At 38.9% G+C, this 15,011-nt stretch overlaps 1 protein-coding gene across 4 annotated transcripts in view; it reads left to right on the forward strand.

The window, feature by feature from the left end:
• Positions 1-14,684, forward strand: part of Ocrl (OCRL inositol polyphosphate-5-phosphatase) — a 65,654-nt gene extending 50,970 nt beyond the window's left edge. For 3 of the 4 annotated variants that reach the window (XM_047536520.1, XM_047536523.1, XM_047536521.1), the window contains 6 exons: positions 4,524-4,547; positions 7,577-7,693; positions 8,557-8,641; positions 9,269-9,396; positions 11,693-11,804; positions 12,010-14,684. In XM_047536520.1, the coding sequence (XP_047392476.1) occupies positions 4,524-4,547; positions 7,577-7,693; positions 8,557-8,641; positions 9,269-9,396; positions 11,693-11,804; positions 12,010-12,134 (591 nt within the window). In that variant the 3' untranslated portion in view covers positions 12,135-14,684. The remainder of the gene's footprint in view (positions 1-4,523; positions 4,548-7,576; positions 7,694-8,556; positions 8,642-9,268; positions 9,397-11,692; positions 11,805-12,009) is intronic. The other variant, XM_047536522.1, reaches the window with a different exon arrangement.
• Positions 14,685-15,011: the final 327 nt, after the last annotated feature.

Below are 15,011 nucleotides of genomic sequence, written 5' to 3' on the forward strand. Positions count from 1 at the left end.
TATGATTTGTATTAAGAATAGACTCCTTTCCCATGCTATTTACTCAAGCCCTTATATCCCATAAAAGTTTTATTGATTGACAAGTTAATCTCTGAAAAATCAATCTCAGAATCAGCCTGTTTTGGTTTTAATGAATATTTGATACATGTAACATTAACGTGACCTAGAAATAAGAATAAAGTAAATTAGGACAGTGATTTGGTGTTAGTCATAGAAGTATTTTCAAGCAAATCCAAGTAGTTAAGAAGAATGTATTCATATATTGGATGAACAGGCTCTTCCAGGAGCAAGGGACATCTTGAATAAAGGATAAAGGGTGAAAGTGAAAAGATAACAAATGAAAGATTATAAGATTTTCTAGGAGCCAGGTATAGTGACCCACTCCTGTAATCCCAGTGACTCAGGAAGCTGAGGCGGGAAAATCGCAAATTCAAAACCAGTCTCAGCAACTTAGCAAGGCCCTAAGCAACTTAGTAAGATCCTGTCTCAAAATAAAAAATTTAAAAAATTAAAAAAATTAAAAAGGACTGGGGATATAACTCGCTGATTAAGTTCCCCAGGTTCAATTCCCTGGGTAAGGGGGAAAAAAATACTTTCTAGGAAAGAGTGAAGGTTAAGGATAAGAGCATGTAAAACTGGTTCTTTAGGATAGGGGCAGGTGATAAAAAGTCACAAAGTCAGCAGATGAGCTTTATGCTTGAGCCAGAGGGCATCCAGAACCTTTAGAAGACTTTGAGGACTAGCATGTTGTAAATCAACAACGTTGGGAGAAACATTCTGGTATTGCTTATAAAATTAGCTAATGGAAAAGGGACTAGTCTTGAACTACCAAATCTGGTTAAGATGAAAAAAAAATGAGGGATGAGTGGAGAAACTACATTTATTTGGGAAATGTCTTTAGGAAAAGGATATAAAAAATTTCAGATAACAGGAATAACAACTTGCTGATCAGTTTGTCTCTGGTGATCTCTTCACTAGATGTTTACTTTATCCTATTGATCTAATCCCTAATTTTTATCTGTTAGATGTCTATTTTGTTCTCTGTGTTTCATATGGACTAATCCTTTTGAGAACTTCAATTTCCATTCCATTTTCTGCTTTTTGTTTTTAAGTATGTATCTTCTTCCCCTAAATAACTTTAATATTATTTTAGCTACATGTACCACTTTGGAACATTAAACTGAGAGTAAATGTTGGGGTAAAGAGTGATTTCTATTGCATTTACTATGTGCCAGTATTGCCCCACTAGGGAGATCCTGATCTAGGTTCCCTTTTAAATGTGATCAACACAGCCTCTTGCAAAGAGTGGGCATTTCTACTCTTTAAAGTTCATTCGAATTAAGTAATTAGTAACTTCAGACCACCTTTGGAATACACTGTTCATCAGTGGAGGTTAAGTGATGTTTCTGTTTTCAAAATTGAAACTAATGTTGGGTTAAATGTGTTTTCTTTTATGCTTCATCTATTTTCTTTATGCTTATACCCAGAGAAGTAAATTCTCAATATAAATTTCCTGCCCCTCCATCAGTATTTAATCAAAGTCCTTTTGAGTCTTCTTTCAGAGTTTTGTTTTTTATCCATTCTTTTTTTTCCAGTGCTGGGGATGGTGCACAGGACCTCATACAGGGTAGGCAAGTGCTCTGTGATTGAGCTGCATCCATAGGCTGTCCATTAATCATTTTTAAAATAATTATTTTCCCACTATTAGTTTTAAATTGTTGACTCTCTCCTTCTTGACCTACTTTGATAGCCTTTAGTGTTTCCCTTTATCTCTGTCTTTGCCCTTCAGATTTTCCTATTCAGGGCTATCAGATTCATCTTTTTTTTTTTTTTTTTTTTTTTTTTTTTGCGGTACTGGGGATCGAACTCAGGGCCTTGTGCTTTCCAGGCAAGCACTCTACCAGCTGAGCTATCTCCCCAGCCCCAGATTCATCTTTATAATACTGATTTGTGGTCTATCACTTCCTTGCTTAAATGTAGTCAGTGGTTTCCCCATGCCTGCTGAATACAATCCAAATTCCTTAACTTGTTATTCAAGGTCAGATTTATTTCCCACTATTTTTCTCAGCATTCTCTAATTATCTCAGCTTATGCTTAGCACAAACTAGATGACTAACTTCTTCCAAATCTTGCCTTGTGATTTATCTTTTCTATGCCTTTCTTTATTTCTTCCTCTTTCACATATTTTTAAGAGACACGGTCTGGCTATGTTACCCAGGCAGGCCTTGAACTCCTGGTCTGAAGTGGTTCTCCCACCTCAGCCTCCAGAATAGCTGGACTACAGGTGTTGCCACCAAGACCTTACTTGCCTCTTCCACTTGTGATATCCCCTTCCCATGTCTATTCCTTAAAATCCTATGAATCAGGGCTGGGGTGTAGTTCAGTGGTAGAGCATTTGCCTAATGTGTGCAAGGCCTCAGTTTCATCCCCAGCACCATACACACACACACAAAAAAAAAATCCCATGACTTAAAGATTAGTGACCATAAAACTTTTACATGTGATCATAAATTCTGGGACTCCTTACCCAACTCAGCTGCAAACCAGGATTAGGGACCAACCACATCTCTCTACTTTATGTGTCCTCATTTCTCATTGCCCTCCCTGCAAAGGTATTGAGCACAGTGCCTTGTACTAGTAGATAGTCAACACTCAAAGAACTTCTTTCAAAGTCTGGTTTGACAGGTTAGTGCACCAAATTTCTGCCTAGTTTTACTCATTATTTGTCAAGTATTTATTGGAGGAAAAATATATAAAATCTATTAGGGAAATTCTCTCTTTGTTAACAGGTACTCCTAAACTTTATAAAAGGTTGTCCAGAATTGTATTAAATCAGATGTTTGGCACTCAGAATTTTACATTACGAACTATTATAATTATTTAATACTATAAATAATGTGTACTTGATAAAGCACTGTTGCTCTGATTATTTCATGGGGTATTTAAGAGTCTGTATAAAACCCATAAAAGCAGGTTTAATTTGCAATGCATCTAACAATACTAAAAAACCTAATGGTCATATGCAAACAACAATTTGGGGGAAACACATTCAACATTACCACTTACAATGTCGGCGAATACATACTTGCTACCACTCCCAGCCCCCATGCATCTTAGACAGTAAGATTGGAATTTCTCCTTCTACCTACCAGATTGTGATACATGTGATTTGTATTTGAATTCCTAATGACTCATTGCAAGATCATGAGGAACCCAGTAGGGATTTGCTGGGGAGTATGCCCCACTACCCCTTGGTTTTAGGCTGCTTCACTGTCCTATGAGACAAATACTATTATCCCTAATTTAGAGATAAAGAAACTGAGGCAATATGAAGTTTGGTAACTTGCCTAAGGTCTGTACAAAATTAAAAGGCAGAAGGAAGATTTGTACCCAGGATCATCTAACATCACTGCCTATACTCTTTCCATTAATGATGTGGCCTTGTAAGTAAGGGCATCTCACTGTCTTTAGCCTGAAAACTGAGAACTACATTTTCACTTTTCCCCTGCCTCTCCATTCAGGAAGCAGTTGCATCGCCCTCTTTGAATTGTCTAAGGGAGCATGGTGATAATAACCATGGAGTTACTCAGACCTTGAGTTCCAAACCCAATTTTGCCCCTTACATAAGCATGACCTTGGGCAAATAATTTAAACTCTCAGAGCCTCGGTTTCTTCATCTGTAATAAGGGAATATTACCTGCTTTACATTCATGTGCAGATTAAATGACATCACTTAGAAGCACTTCGCACTACTCCTGCATGTTGCAGATGTTCCTTAAGTGGTGGTGGTAGTTATTACTGCTGTTATTATTATTGAATTGTAATAATAGCATAAATACAGGGAAGATTAAAAAACTACTTTCTTCCCTCCACTCTGCTTCTCTTTTTTTCTCTTCTACCCACTAAGAAAACAAAAAGAGATGCTATTGATGGATCTTCTGATCCACAAAGGTCTGAAATGAAATTTATTTACATTTCAGAAGAACTTTCAAATCTGGGGAGTCTAGGTGCCTTTGAGAAGGAGGGTATGTATTGGGAGATTGAAAGGAGTCTGGGTCACTACTCTGGAGGCCAGCTAGAAAGAGTGGAATGGCAAGGAAACTAATGTAGTTTGTCATTTACTTCTGAATGGTTACTGTTGGGCCGACACCAAACTCTTCCATTGAGTTTGCGTTATGATGAGGTAAGAAGCTGCACAGCGTAGCATTTGAACAGGAAGAAACATCAGTGGGTATTTGGTTGGGCCAGCTGGCTGAGAGCACAAAAGTCTAGTCCTGCACAAGTATGTTTCTCCAGGGATATTCTTAGTAAATCACACAAAAATTTAATATGCATAATAGAGAAGTTTACATAGGAGAATGTGTTCCATTCAACAATCATAATTTATTTGAAGAATTGAAAGCTTTAAAAAGCATATGAATTTAGTAAGCTAGTGAGTTCTAATACTGATCTGTTTCTAATTCTGTAATAAAATTCTAATCGTTTTCTATCTGTCAATGACTTTTTTCCTGCTCTGCTCTCAGGAAGAAGACAGCTTCCTAGAAAAGGTAATCCAATCCATTGGTGGTTATGAGAGTGTCCTTGTGCTTGATTAACATTTAATTGTGATCCCCGAAATTTGTCCCTAGGTGTTCCCATATCAGAGACCTCTGACTTGGTGAGAATCACCTAAAGTCCTGCCAGCTGTATTTTTTAAATTCATTTTTTATATGCAGTGCTGAAAATTGAACCCAGTGCCCTCATACATGTGAGGCAAGTGCTCTAACACTGAGCCACAACCCCAGCCCTGCCAGCTGTATTTAAATGTGAAGTATAAGAAAGATGTTACTGCATCCTCCAGGTTATTAAGACATAGTACATAAAAGCAGTACAACTCAAGATTCCAGATTCGGAGTGGGGGGTGTTTGTGAGTTTCATGGTGCTGAGGCTCAAACTCAGAGCCTTGCACATGTGAGGCAAACATTATCACTGTACTATATCCAACCCAGAGCTGTCTTGATGTATCTAAAGCTCATGAGTTGAAGGAGGAAGGTACCACTTAGCTATCCTGTGTTTCCAATGATAATAAAGCCAAAACAAGTACATTTCCGTTGCACTGAGTAGTTTGGGGTTAGTGATAATGGCGATTAATTCCTAAAAGAATACACAGTTATGGACAAGAAATAGACCATAGACTAGAATTGTGGAGCTGAACAAGATCATAAGGGATCATCTGGCTCAACCCTCTGCCTTCAGATTGGAAAAAGTATTTCCTCCATTCTAATAGACTAAACAACCAAGGCCTGGAAAGGTAGGGAGACCCTGTAAAAGTCACACCACTCCTGACAGCAGTGGTGTGGGGCAGAGGGCACTAGAACCCATGTTTCCTGCATGCCCAGTAAAGTGCTCCTTCTGCAGTACCTCACAACCTCTCTGTCTTCAGTTGGACAGTGGCCAGCTCCACAGAGGACTGTCAAGTAGAGGAGCATGGGCTTGGTAAACAGTCTCTATCTAGCACTTTCATATAGTATCTAATGGGACGCCTCCTCATTTGGTGGTATTAAATATGTTTTGACAGTGGGGATGGTGTACTGTTTTGTGCTTTAGTTGTTAGCACTAAGGTTACAAAAATTGGACTTTACAGGCACTGAGTGTGTCTCGTTGAAAGAAGGCAAAGTGTCTTGGTTCCTTTTCAAAATTCAGAATTCAGGATAATTTGTTGAACTTTAAAAATTATTATTTCTTCATTTTCTTACTGTGTCTTTCTCTAGACTTCAGAGATGCAAGTATGATATTTTGTATTATCTCACATGAATTTGAGAATGGATAGTGGATGGGACATATAACCTATTGACATTTTATTAACCTTTTTAAACCACTGTGATTTGAGACAGCTCTGCTTCCCAGCCCTTCCCTGTTAAGAGTAGTCCAAGTTCTGTCTTTTTCTTGGTCAGTGTTGTGTGTTTGCCTCAGTGCCTTAGTACAAGAATGTACTAAGGCATTGGAAGTCAGATGTTTATTAAAGTACATGAATCAGTGTTGAATAATTTATATATGATAAGTTTGGAGGCATCTGCTAAACAATCTGTACATGTGTTGCATTTGGTCCAGAAAGAAGAGTACATTATGGACAGTGTTTTGTCTCAGACACCATGTGGATGCCTGCACTTAATACTTGCAACCAGAAAGAAGTCAATGGTTGAGCCACTGATGGAAGTTCTGGCAACTATAGGGAACATGAATATCAAGTGATAGAATCCCAGGGAAAGAAAGAAAGGAAACAAAGCAAATATAAAAAAATATATATGGACTTTAAATGGTAACCAACTGTCATGCTTCCTTCTCTTCCTTATTACCTTAGAAAGGCACAGTAGCCTTAGAAGATCATCAGTGCTTATTAAAGAACATAGTGTTAAGAACTTGAGACCTCAGTGCTGCTGTAATATTCATGGCCTCTGTGAAAATAGAAGAATGTTTATTTTTTTCCCTTAAAGATACATGGATGGGGGTTGTGGATGTAATTTACAGGTTGCACAGTGTTGGGCAAGGATTTCCTAAAGTTGAACATATATAGTGTATGAGCTGAAGATATGGGAGAAAGGAGGATGCCAAAAAATGGTCACGTTTTCTTCATTAGTATTTTTCTGAAGGCTGCCTTCAGAATTCTTTTAACCTATTTCAGACATCTTTCTCATATAATTTATATTTTACTACATACATAGGAGGTTTTTCCTTTTGGGGGTGTTTTTTTTTTAGTGCTAAGGCACAATTCAGTTTATTTCCTAGCCATTTTCAAGCTCAGATTTATTGATCTAATTGACGTCACACTTCTAGATTATTTTCTCTTTCATCCTTTCAGAAGAATGTAAAAGATAGTAGAAAAGCAGGTGAAAGGAGTAAATTCTCATAGAAATCTTCACTGAGTTATTATTATGAACAACAACTTCTGGACTTAGACCCTAGACTTTTCATGATATTTCTGATTGTTCGCTTGCTGTATTTAATTTACTGCTTTTGGTTCTTAAGGCTTATGAGTTTAGTGCCTTAAGATTAGAACTTCTATTAAGCCTGAAATATTCATGCATGTGGGTCTAACATGGACAATTGTCTTTAATTCCTGAGAGCCAAAGAACCCCCTTTAAAACAACAATGAAAATGGTAGCATTTGTGATAATACCTGAAGGAAGACTAAGTTAAAAGTAAACAAACCTAAGTATAGGCATGGTCTCTCAAAAGTACTTATTGATGATTGTAACAATGTTCACAAGTCAGGGAGGACACTGTTATGACTGTATTTCTAAAATGTTGGTTCTCAGTGTCACCTTGAAAGGATTTATAACACAGAATGTATCCACATGATAAACATCGTAAACCCAAGTGAAACACTTTGATGACCAACTGAAGCATTTAGGAAAGGAGATCCTTTAACTGTGGGAATCTGTGTCAAGTGCCTCTGACAAGGGGTGTCCCCAGTGAGGAAAAAAATGAAAAATCTTAAGATATACAGATCACATTGTACTCAACAGGAATAGAATTAAAAGGAAATTAAGTTTTTATTCTGAGACCCTTTTAATCCTCACCCTGTTGCATCTATTAGGAGAAAAACCTTCTGCAAATGGTTCCCTTGGATGAAGGTACCAGCGAGAGACCCCTTCAAGTCCCCAAGGAGATCTGGCTTCTAGTAGATCACTTATTCAAATATGCCTGTCACCAGGTAAGTAAGAGTAGGCTTTCCTTGTAACTTCAGATGTGTACAAGTCCCATAGGAAGTTCTAAGACCTCACGTCAGCATAGTGCTTTTAAACTTTCCCAAGCCACCTCCACACAGTAGCAGTATCAGATTGCCTGCATGGGTGGAAGCATCCCTATTCACAGATGTGACAGCTAAAGTATGTGAGCTAAGTGATTTACCTAAGGCCATGATCTAAGTACAGTAGCAGAACTAGGACCAGAGCTGAGAATACCTGTCTCCTGGCTCTGCACATTTTTCTGAGTACCTCAGACTGTAATGCTCACTTTAGCTGTCACATAGCCTGACTGATTTTAAAGTCCAAAGCAAACGTTAAGCCCATTTCCTTAACTTAGTCCTGATATATCTTTTAAATCAGATCTAAATCACTAGCCACCCTGACCCATTACCCAATAAAAGAGAATTCTCTTGGACCAAATTGAAGGGTAATGTTCTCTTATCTACTGAAGAGTAATATAACATGAAAGCAAAATTAGCATAAATATGGCATTTACTCCTCTCCAGCATTCAGTAGTGTCAGTATTTGAACATGGTTAAGTGTACCCTGTCTTGTCCAGAGGCTCCAAATGGGACACCTAGTTTCTTCATCTGACCACTATTCTCTTGCCGTGTCAAGAGTAGGCTAAAACCATTGAAGATCATTTTCTTGTTTGAAATAAAATTTCACATGGATTGTAGAGATGATGTAAAGGAAAAGTGTTGTTTTCAAACTTCCATTCCTAATTATTAATATACATACTGCCCTCCCTTTTGCTTTCTGCTGTGATCTTCAGAACAGAAGCGATAATTATCTTGCCTTGTTCCCTTCATTCTGATTTCTTTGGTAGGAGGACCTGTTCCAAACTCCTGGAATGCAGGAAGAGTTACAGCAGATAATTGATTGTCTGGATACCAGCATTCCTGAGAAAATTCGTATCCTTTCTACCCAAGCAAGGCTTAAGAAGCTGGATGGGTACTTGACCAAACGCTTTTTCCCACCTACGTGTAATTTTCGTATTTCTATATTTATTGTCTTTGTAGTTGTCTCTTATTATAAGATAATCACTAACTATCCAGTTGTTTCTGTTTCTTTCAGTAACTTTTGACCTCTCTGTGTGTCAAGGTATTACTAAGAGGAAGCAAGGGTAGGTAACAATGACTTTTAATAAGTATGGAGCATAGGAGCCACAGCCTCAGGACTGTTCTCCTTCAGCCCCTCACTTACTCCTGCCCCCACATGTGCTGTCATTAGGGGAGGAAGAAGGATGGGAAACACTGGCAGTTAGTTTATAGGATTGTTCCAGTGGGAACTCTTATTCTGTTGGCTCTAGATTCTTCCGAGTATCAAATTGGGCCAAGTATCCCAGAGTCTTTGACCAATTCTGTAACAAATCAGCTGCAGGGTACGTGGACCAATAACATATCAAACCCAAGTTAGTTTCGGTGTGCCCTGAGTATGAGGAGGAAAATGTTCCTTCAAGAACTTGCTGAAGGGAGCCGTTTGAGACTCTAAATGGCCTTTTTCCTGGAGCCCCTTTCCCTTGACTTAAGGTGATTCAGCTGGCAGTAATCACTCTGTGGCTGAAGCACTGCTCATTTTCCTGGAAGCCTTGCCAGAGCCAGTTATCTGTTATGAGCTGTATCAGCGATGTCTTGACTCTGCTCATGATCCTCGAGTCTGCCGACAGGTGAGTTTGATCTGAAGGTATGTTTGCGGCATTTTTGCCCACAGAGAAATCATCAGTTTTACAAAGCCCTGAGTCTGCCGACAGGTGAGTTTGATCTGAAGGTATGTTTGGGGCAGTTTCGCCCACAGAGAAATCATCAGTTTTACAAAGCCTGAGAGTCAGCCAGCTGCATGGTAGGATCGGTCTGGGTATGTTATTCTTGGCAGGACACCAACATTCAGAGTTGAGACCCTTGAATTTTAGGTTGTTATTTCTCATTATATTTGCCACATTTTTTTCCAGTTGGCCTATTTCTGTTTAGAGAAGACAAAGTGAAGTAGATGCCTCTACTCTGAGTTAAGATTGGTGAAGTTGATTGTACATGGCATTCTGATGGTTATTACCAAAAAGGGTGACTCTTGGAAGGAAGCCTTTGAGTCTTCTTGGTGTATTTTTAATCTTCAGATGAATTTGATGCACAATAGCTGATACTACCTATAAATTAGACTAGTGAGTATTGAGGGGAGGTCCTCAGTGATGCTAAATGACATTGTAGAGAATTCCATTCAGCTTGGCTACCTGTCTGGAAAAATAGGAAAAGAACAGATTAACATCTACCTTTTTTGAGGAGGGTTTTTTAAAAATTTTTTTATTTGCTCTTTTTAGATATACATGACAGTAGAGTATATTTTGACATTTTATGCATACATGGAGTATAACTTATTCTAATTAGGATCCCATTCTTCTGATTGTACACGATGTGGAGTTTCACTGGTTGTGTATTCATATATGCACAAAGGAAAATTCTGTCTGATTCATTCCACTGTCTTTCCTATTTTCATCCCCCTCCCTTCCTTCCATCCCCTTTGTCTACTCTAATGAACTTATACCTTCTTTTTTCTTTTTTTCTTTTTTATTTATTTTTTTAAATTTATTTTTATTGTAAACAAATGGGATACATGTTTCTGTTTGTACATGAAGTAGAGGCATACCATTTGTGTAATCATACATTTACCTAGGGTAATGGTGTTTGATTCATTCTGTTATTTTTTCCCTTCCCCCCACCCCTCCCACCCCTCTCACCCCTCTTTTCCCTCTATACAGTCCCTCCTTCCTCCATTCTTGCCCCCCCTTTTTTCTATTCAAATTATTTTATTCTAAAAATGTGTACATGTTTATGGGGTACAGTATCTTAATTCCATATAGGTAGAGAATGTGTAGTGATTAAATCAGGATAATTAACATTGTCATCTCCTTAAACATTTGAATTCCTCTCTAGTTCTTTACAAAATGTGTAATACGTTGTAAACTCCAGCCACCTTACTACACTGTGGAAAGCTAGTACCTACTGTTCCTGTCTAACTGTGTCTGGTCATGTGACCTCCCTCTATTGCCCCTACCTCACCTCTTTCCCAGCCCTTGCTGACCACTATTCTGCTGTTCTCTTCTAGGAAGTTAAGTTTTTAAGTTTTTACATATGATCTTTTTTTCAATTTTAATTTTTTTAAGTTTTTATTTTTTACAGACTGCATTTTGATTCATTGTACACGAATGGGGTAAAACTTTTCATTTCTGTGTTTGTACGCAGTGTAGATTCACACATTCATGTAATCACACATGTACATAGGGTAATAATGTCCATCTCAGTGTACTATATTTCCTTCCCCCACCTCCTCCTGCCCCATTTTCCTCTACACCATCCAAAGTTCCTCCATTCTTCTCTTGGCACCTCCGCCACCCTCCCCATTATGTGTCATCATCCACTTATCAGAGAAAACATTCAGCCTTTGATTTTGGGGGCTTGGCTTATTTCACTTAGCATGATATCCATTTACCAGCAAATGCCATAATTTTATTCCTCTTTATGGCTGATTAATATTCCATTGTATGTATATACCACAGTTTGATCTTTTTTTTTAATGAGTACTTTTTAGTTATACATGACAATAGAATCCATTTTGATATAATTATACAAGCATGAAATATATCTCATTCTAATTAGGACCCCAGTCTTTATGGATATGTATGAGGGTGAGATTCACTGTAGCACCTGCCTTCTTTTGAGGAATCATTTGCATGTAAATCTGTGATGAATGTATGGCCTGGTCATTGAGTAAGGTACCAAACAATATGACCATTCTTACTTAGAAGATACAATTTGGCAGGTATTATGTTGGTCATGAGTAAGTAATGGAAGGTAGAGAAAAACAGGGTCCATAAAGATTGGATTGTAAACTGCTTTTATGGCACCTACAAATTCTTTTTACTCCCTTCTTCCACCTATTTTCCTCACTGTCCATCCCCTTTTTAAAAACAGGTAATTTCCCAGCTGCCAAGATGCCATAGAAATGTTTTCCGTTACTTGATGGCATTCCTTCGAGAACTGTTAAAATTCTCTGAATATAACAACGTCAGCGCCAACATGATCGGTAAGGGTACTTCATAAGAACAGCTACATGGGGGTGTTTGTGGACAACAGTCTGTGCATCATTTACATTGTATACCTTATGGATGTTCAAGCACATGACAGTCATTTCAATCCTACTGTCTTTGTCCCCCTGCCTTCCAGCCCTGAGGTTTTACTTACATCATGTCTCACAAAGCTTTTCCCCTTTTCTTTCTCTTCCCCTCCAGCCACTCTCTTCACTACTCTTCTCCTAAGGCCTCCACCCAACCTTATGGCAAGACAGACTCCAAGTGACCGCCAGCGTGCCATCCAGTTTCTTTTGGGCTTTCTGCTTGGGAGTGATGAAGACTAAGTCTTTTCTTCTTCAAAATTCTAGAGGAGAAAGATCTTGGGCTCCAAGTATTTCAGAATGATTTGAGAAGGCGTGCCACAGGAAGGGTCTATTGCAGGATCTCAGGTTCTGTTAATAGTGCAAAAGAAAAAGAGTTTCTTAATCCCTTCTTTACCATATTCTACACAGCAAAATACTTTTAGACTTATATTGCCAAGCCAAAGTTACCGTATTTTGGTGTTTTTGTGTTTTCTCTTTATAAGGCAAAGAGGTCTGTATTTACACTCCTTTACCTACGGATAATGTTTGTTGCCCTCCTACCCAATTGTCATGATTGTCCTTAGTCATAGGCCTAGATTCTGAGATGTTTCCATTCTAGGTCTATAAGCACTACTTGCTATATCTCAGACTTGTCTGTAGTCCTCCATATAATGCACTTTTGACCCACTCTTCCCCATGTCACTCCTTTGCACTCCCCTTCACTCCTTCTATCACTTCAAAGGAAGCCTGGGTGAGGCTAATGACTCCTTGGTTCTCCTTAACAGTGAGTTCACTGTCTATATGTGGTCATTACATGCATTTGTGCATTTCTACTACAATGGCATGTATATGTCACTGTTATCAGCCTTTTTGTGGATCCGCACTGGGTGGAACCTTTTTTCTTGTCTTAGATCACATTTAGTAACATAACTTTAGGAGCTATAGAGATGGCATCCCATTGACATAACAGAATCACATTCAGAGTGGAAGCACTTTGAGTATTTCAGGAGTGAGAGTATTCACATTTGATAGGTCCTGCTTCCTACTTTCCCTATCCTATTATTATATGAGGATTATTAATCCTGGACACTAGGGGATGCATCTCCCACTTAGCCACCTCCAATGCCGGACTCAGTGGTGCACACCTGTAAATCCTAGCAACTTGGGAAACTGAGGCTGGAGGATTGCAAGTTTGAGGACAATCTCAGCAACTTAGTGAGACGTTGTCTCAAAATAATGACTAAAAAAAAAAGAACTTGGAATGTAGCTCAGTGGTAAAGCACCACTAGGTTCAATCCCCAGTGTAAAAAGAAAGAAAAAATTCACCTCCAGAGCAACACTTGCCAATTTCCCCACACTGAAAAAGGGAGTTTGTGTGCCTCTAGCAGACCCCTCTGGAGCTAATGTTCCACCCACAGCAAGGATACTGAGGATAACCCTCAGAACCCTTCTTTAATTGTCTGAAGTACCAAGGGACATGTGTTACCCCACCCCAGCAGGGTTGACTTTGGGCTGCATATCTGGCTTCTTCAAGGATGTAGAAGACTCCCTTTGCCTCCCAGTCACTGTATACAGTATTGTGTAAGAGAGATTGATCAGTGGGACCAACCATAAAACCTTGCCTTGCCCACCCAAGATAACCCTCTGAATATTTCATTCATTCAAGCTTTATGGGACAGCCTTTTAAAAAATTAATTTGTTGATTGACAAACAAGCCACCAGCCACTGACTGCAAAACTCCCTGATGCAATTGACTTCCTCCTGGTTTCTTTCATTAAAACCACCCCAAGTTATTCTTGCCTGTTAACATTAGACTCAAGGGACATAATGTATGGGCTCTGTGCAATCTTGGGCTTTGATTCCTTAACTCTTCTAGACCATCCAATGAGAGGCCAGGGGAAACTCTACCACTGACTGGTTCTCCGATTCTCCAATCTCTTGAAAGTTGAGTTCTTTGGGGGAAGACAAGGTATGTATACTGCAATATACTGGTTAAACCCTTTCTTGATTGGGCCTGAGAGAAATTAGAGTCAAAATACTGATGCCAGATAGTTTAAGGTCTGATAGGTCAGGGGCTGGGTGGTGAACTTAGTTAATGGAAGACTGAGAGCAGAACAGTTTGGTCATCTCCAGTTGTCCACAAAGTGGTCACAGAAAGAGGCAGAGAATAGGAGCTAGATAATTGAAGCTAGGATAGAGTACTAACGCAGGGAAATGGCTTTCCTAAGCCTGTTTTCTAGTATCTTTCCAACCTGGGGTCTTTGGGTGACCAAGAGTATGGTTATTATGAGCTCTGTGCAGCACACATATAGCCTCTTTCTTAATCAGGTCAAAGCACTAAGTTGGTTCACTGCATCAACCTTTTTCCCGGCTCATCCTGGGATATATACAGGGTTGAGGATTTTAGACAATCTCTAGATAGAGAAGAGAAGACAGACTAGATATAAGAAATCTGCTTCCCTCCTATGCCTGTCCCAGCATCCCACCCTCTAATTCCTAAGTACACCAAGGTACTATTTCATAGTTCCTCCAAATTAAGGATTTCAGATTCAACTGGTAGGGAAGGACTCTGCACCTGTTGTTTTAGGAAGAAATGGTTCAAATCCCTGAGGTGACATTGCATTAGTTTTCCTTTCACTGTTTCCTGATTCTTATTCTGTAATTGTTTGTTATATTTCCCAAAAATGTCTTAGTCACTAAGCAAAGCTGCTAGTGGGATTCTGTATTTTGTGTCTTTTTTATTATAATTTATTGCAAATTCTTTTCTGAATAAATATATGTTGTATGAAAAATCAAAATGTGATATTGGTGAAAAAGAACTGAGGAGGGAAGCTTATATCACTGGGTCCCACTTGATGTTGCTGTAGTCCCCATCAGATATACCTTTACTGTGATCATCTCTCTTGCAGGGAAGTATCATTTATAGGAGTTCTCAGGCTGAGACTGTAGCTCAGTGATGGAGCATTTGCCTAGCATATGTGAGGCCTTGTGTTTGATCCCCAGCACTGAAACAAACAAAGAAACTTTTCAGTGTATTTGCTCGCAGAGATGAGAAGCCATGTGTTTTCAGAAGCCAATAAAGAAGTAACACTGGCTAGGGTATAGCTCAATGGTAGAGTCCTTGCCTAGCATGCTCCA

The sequence above is a fragment of the Sciurus carolinensis genome, chromosome X, assembly GCF_902686445.1.
Source record: "Sciurus carolinensis chromosome X, mSciCar1.2, whole genome shotgun sequence".
Lineage (NCBI taxonomy): Eukaryota > Metazoa > Chordata > Mammalia > Rodentia > Sciuridae > Sciurus > Sciurus carolinensis.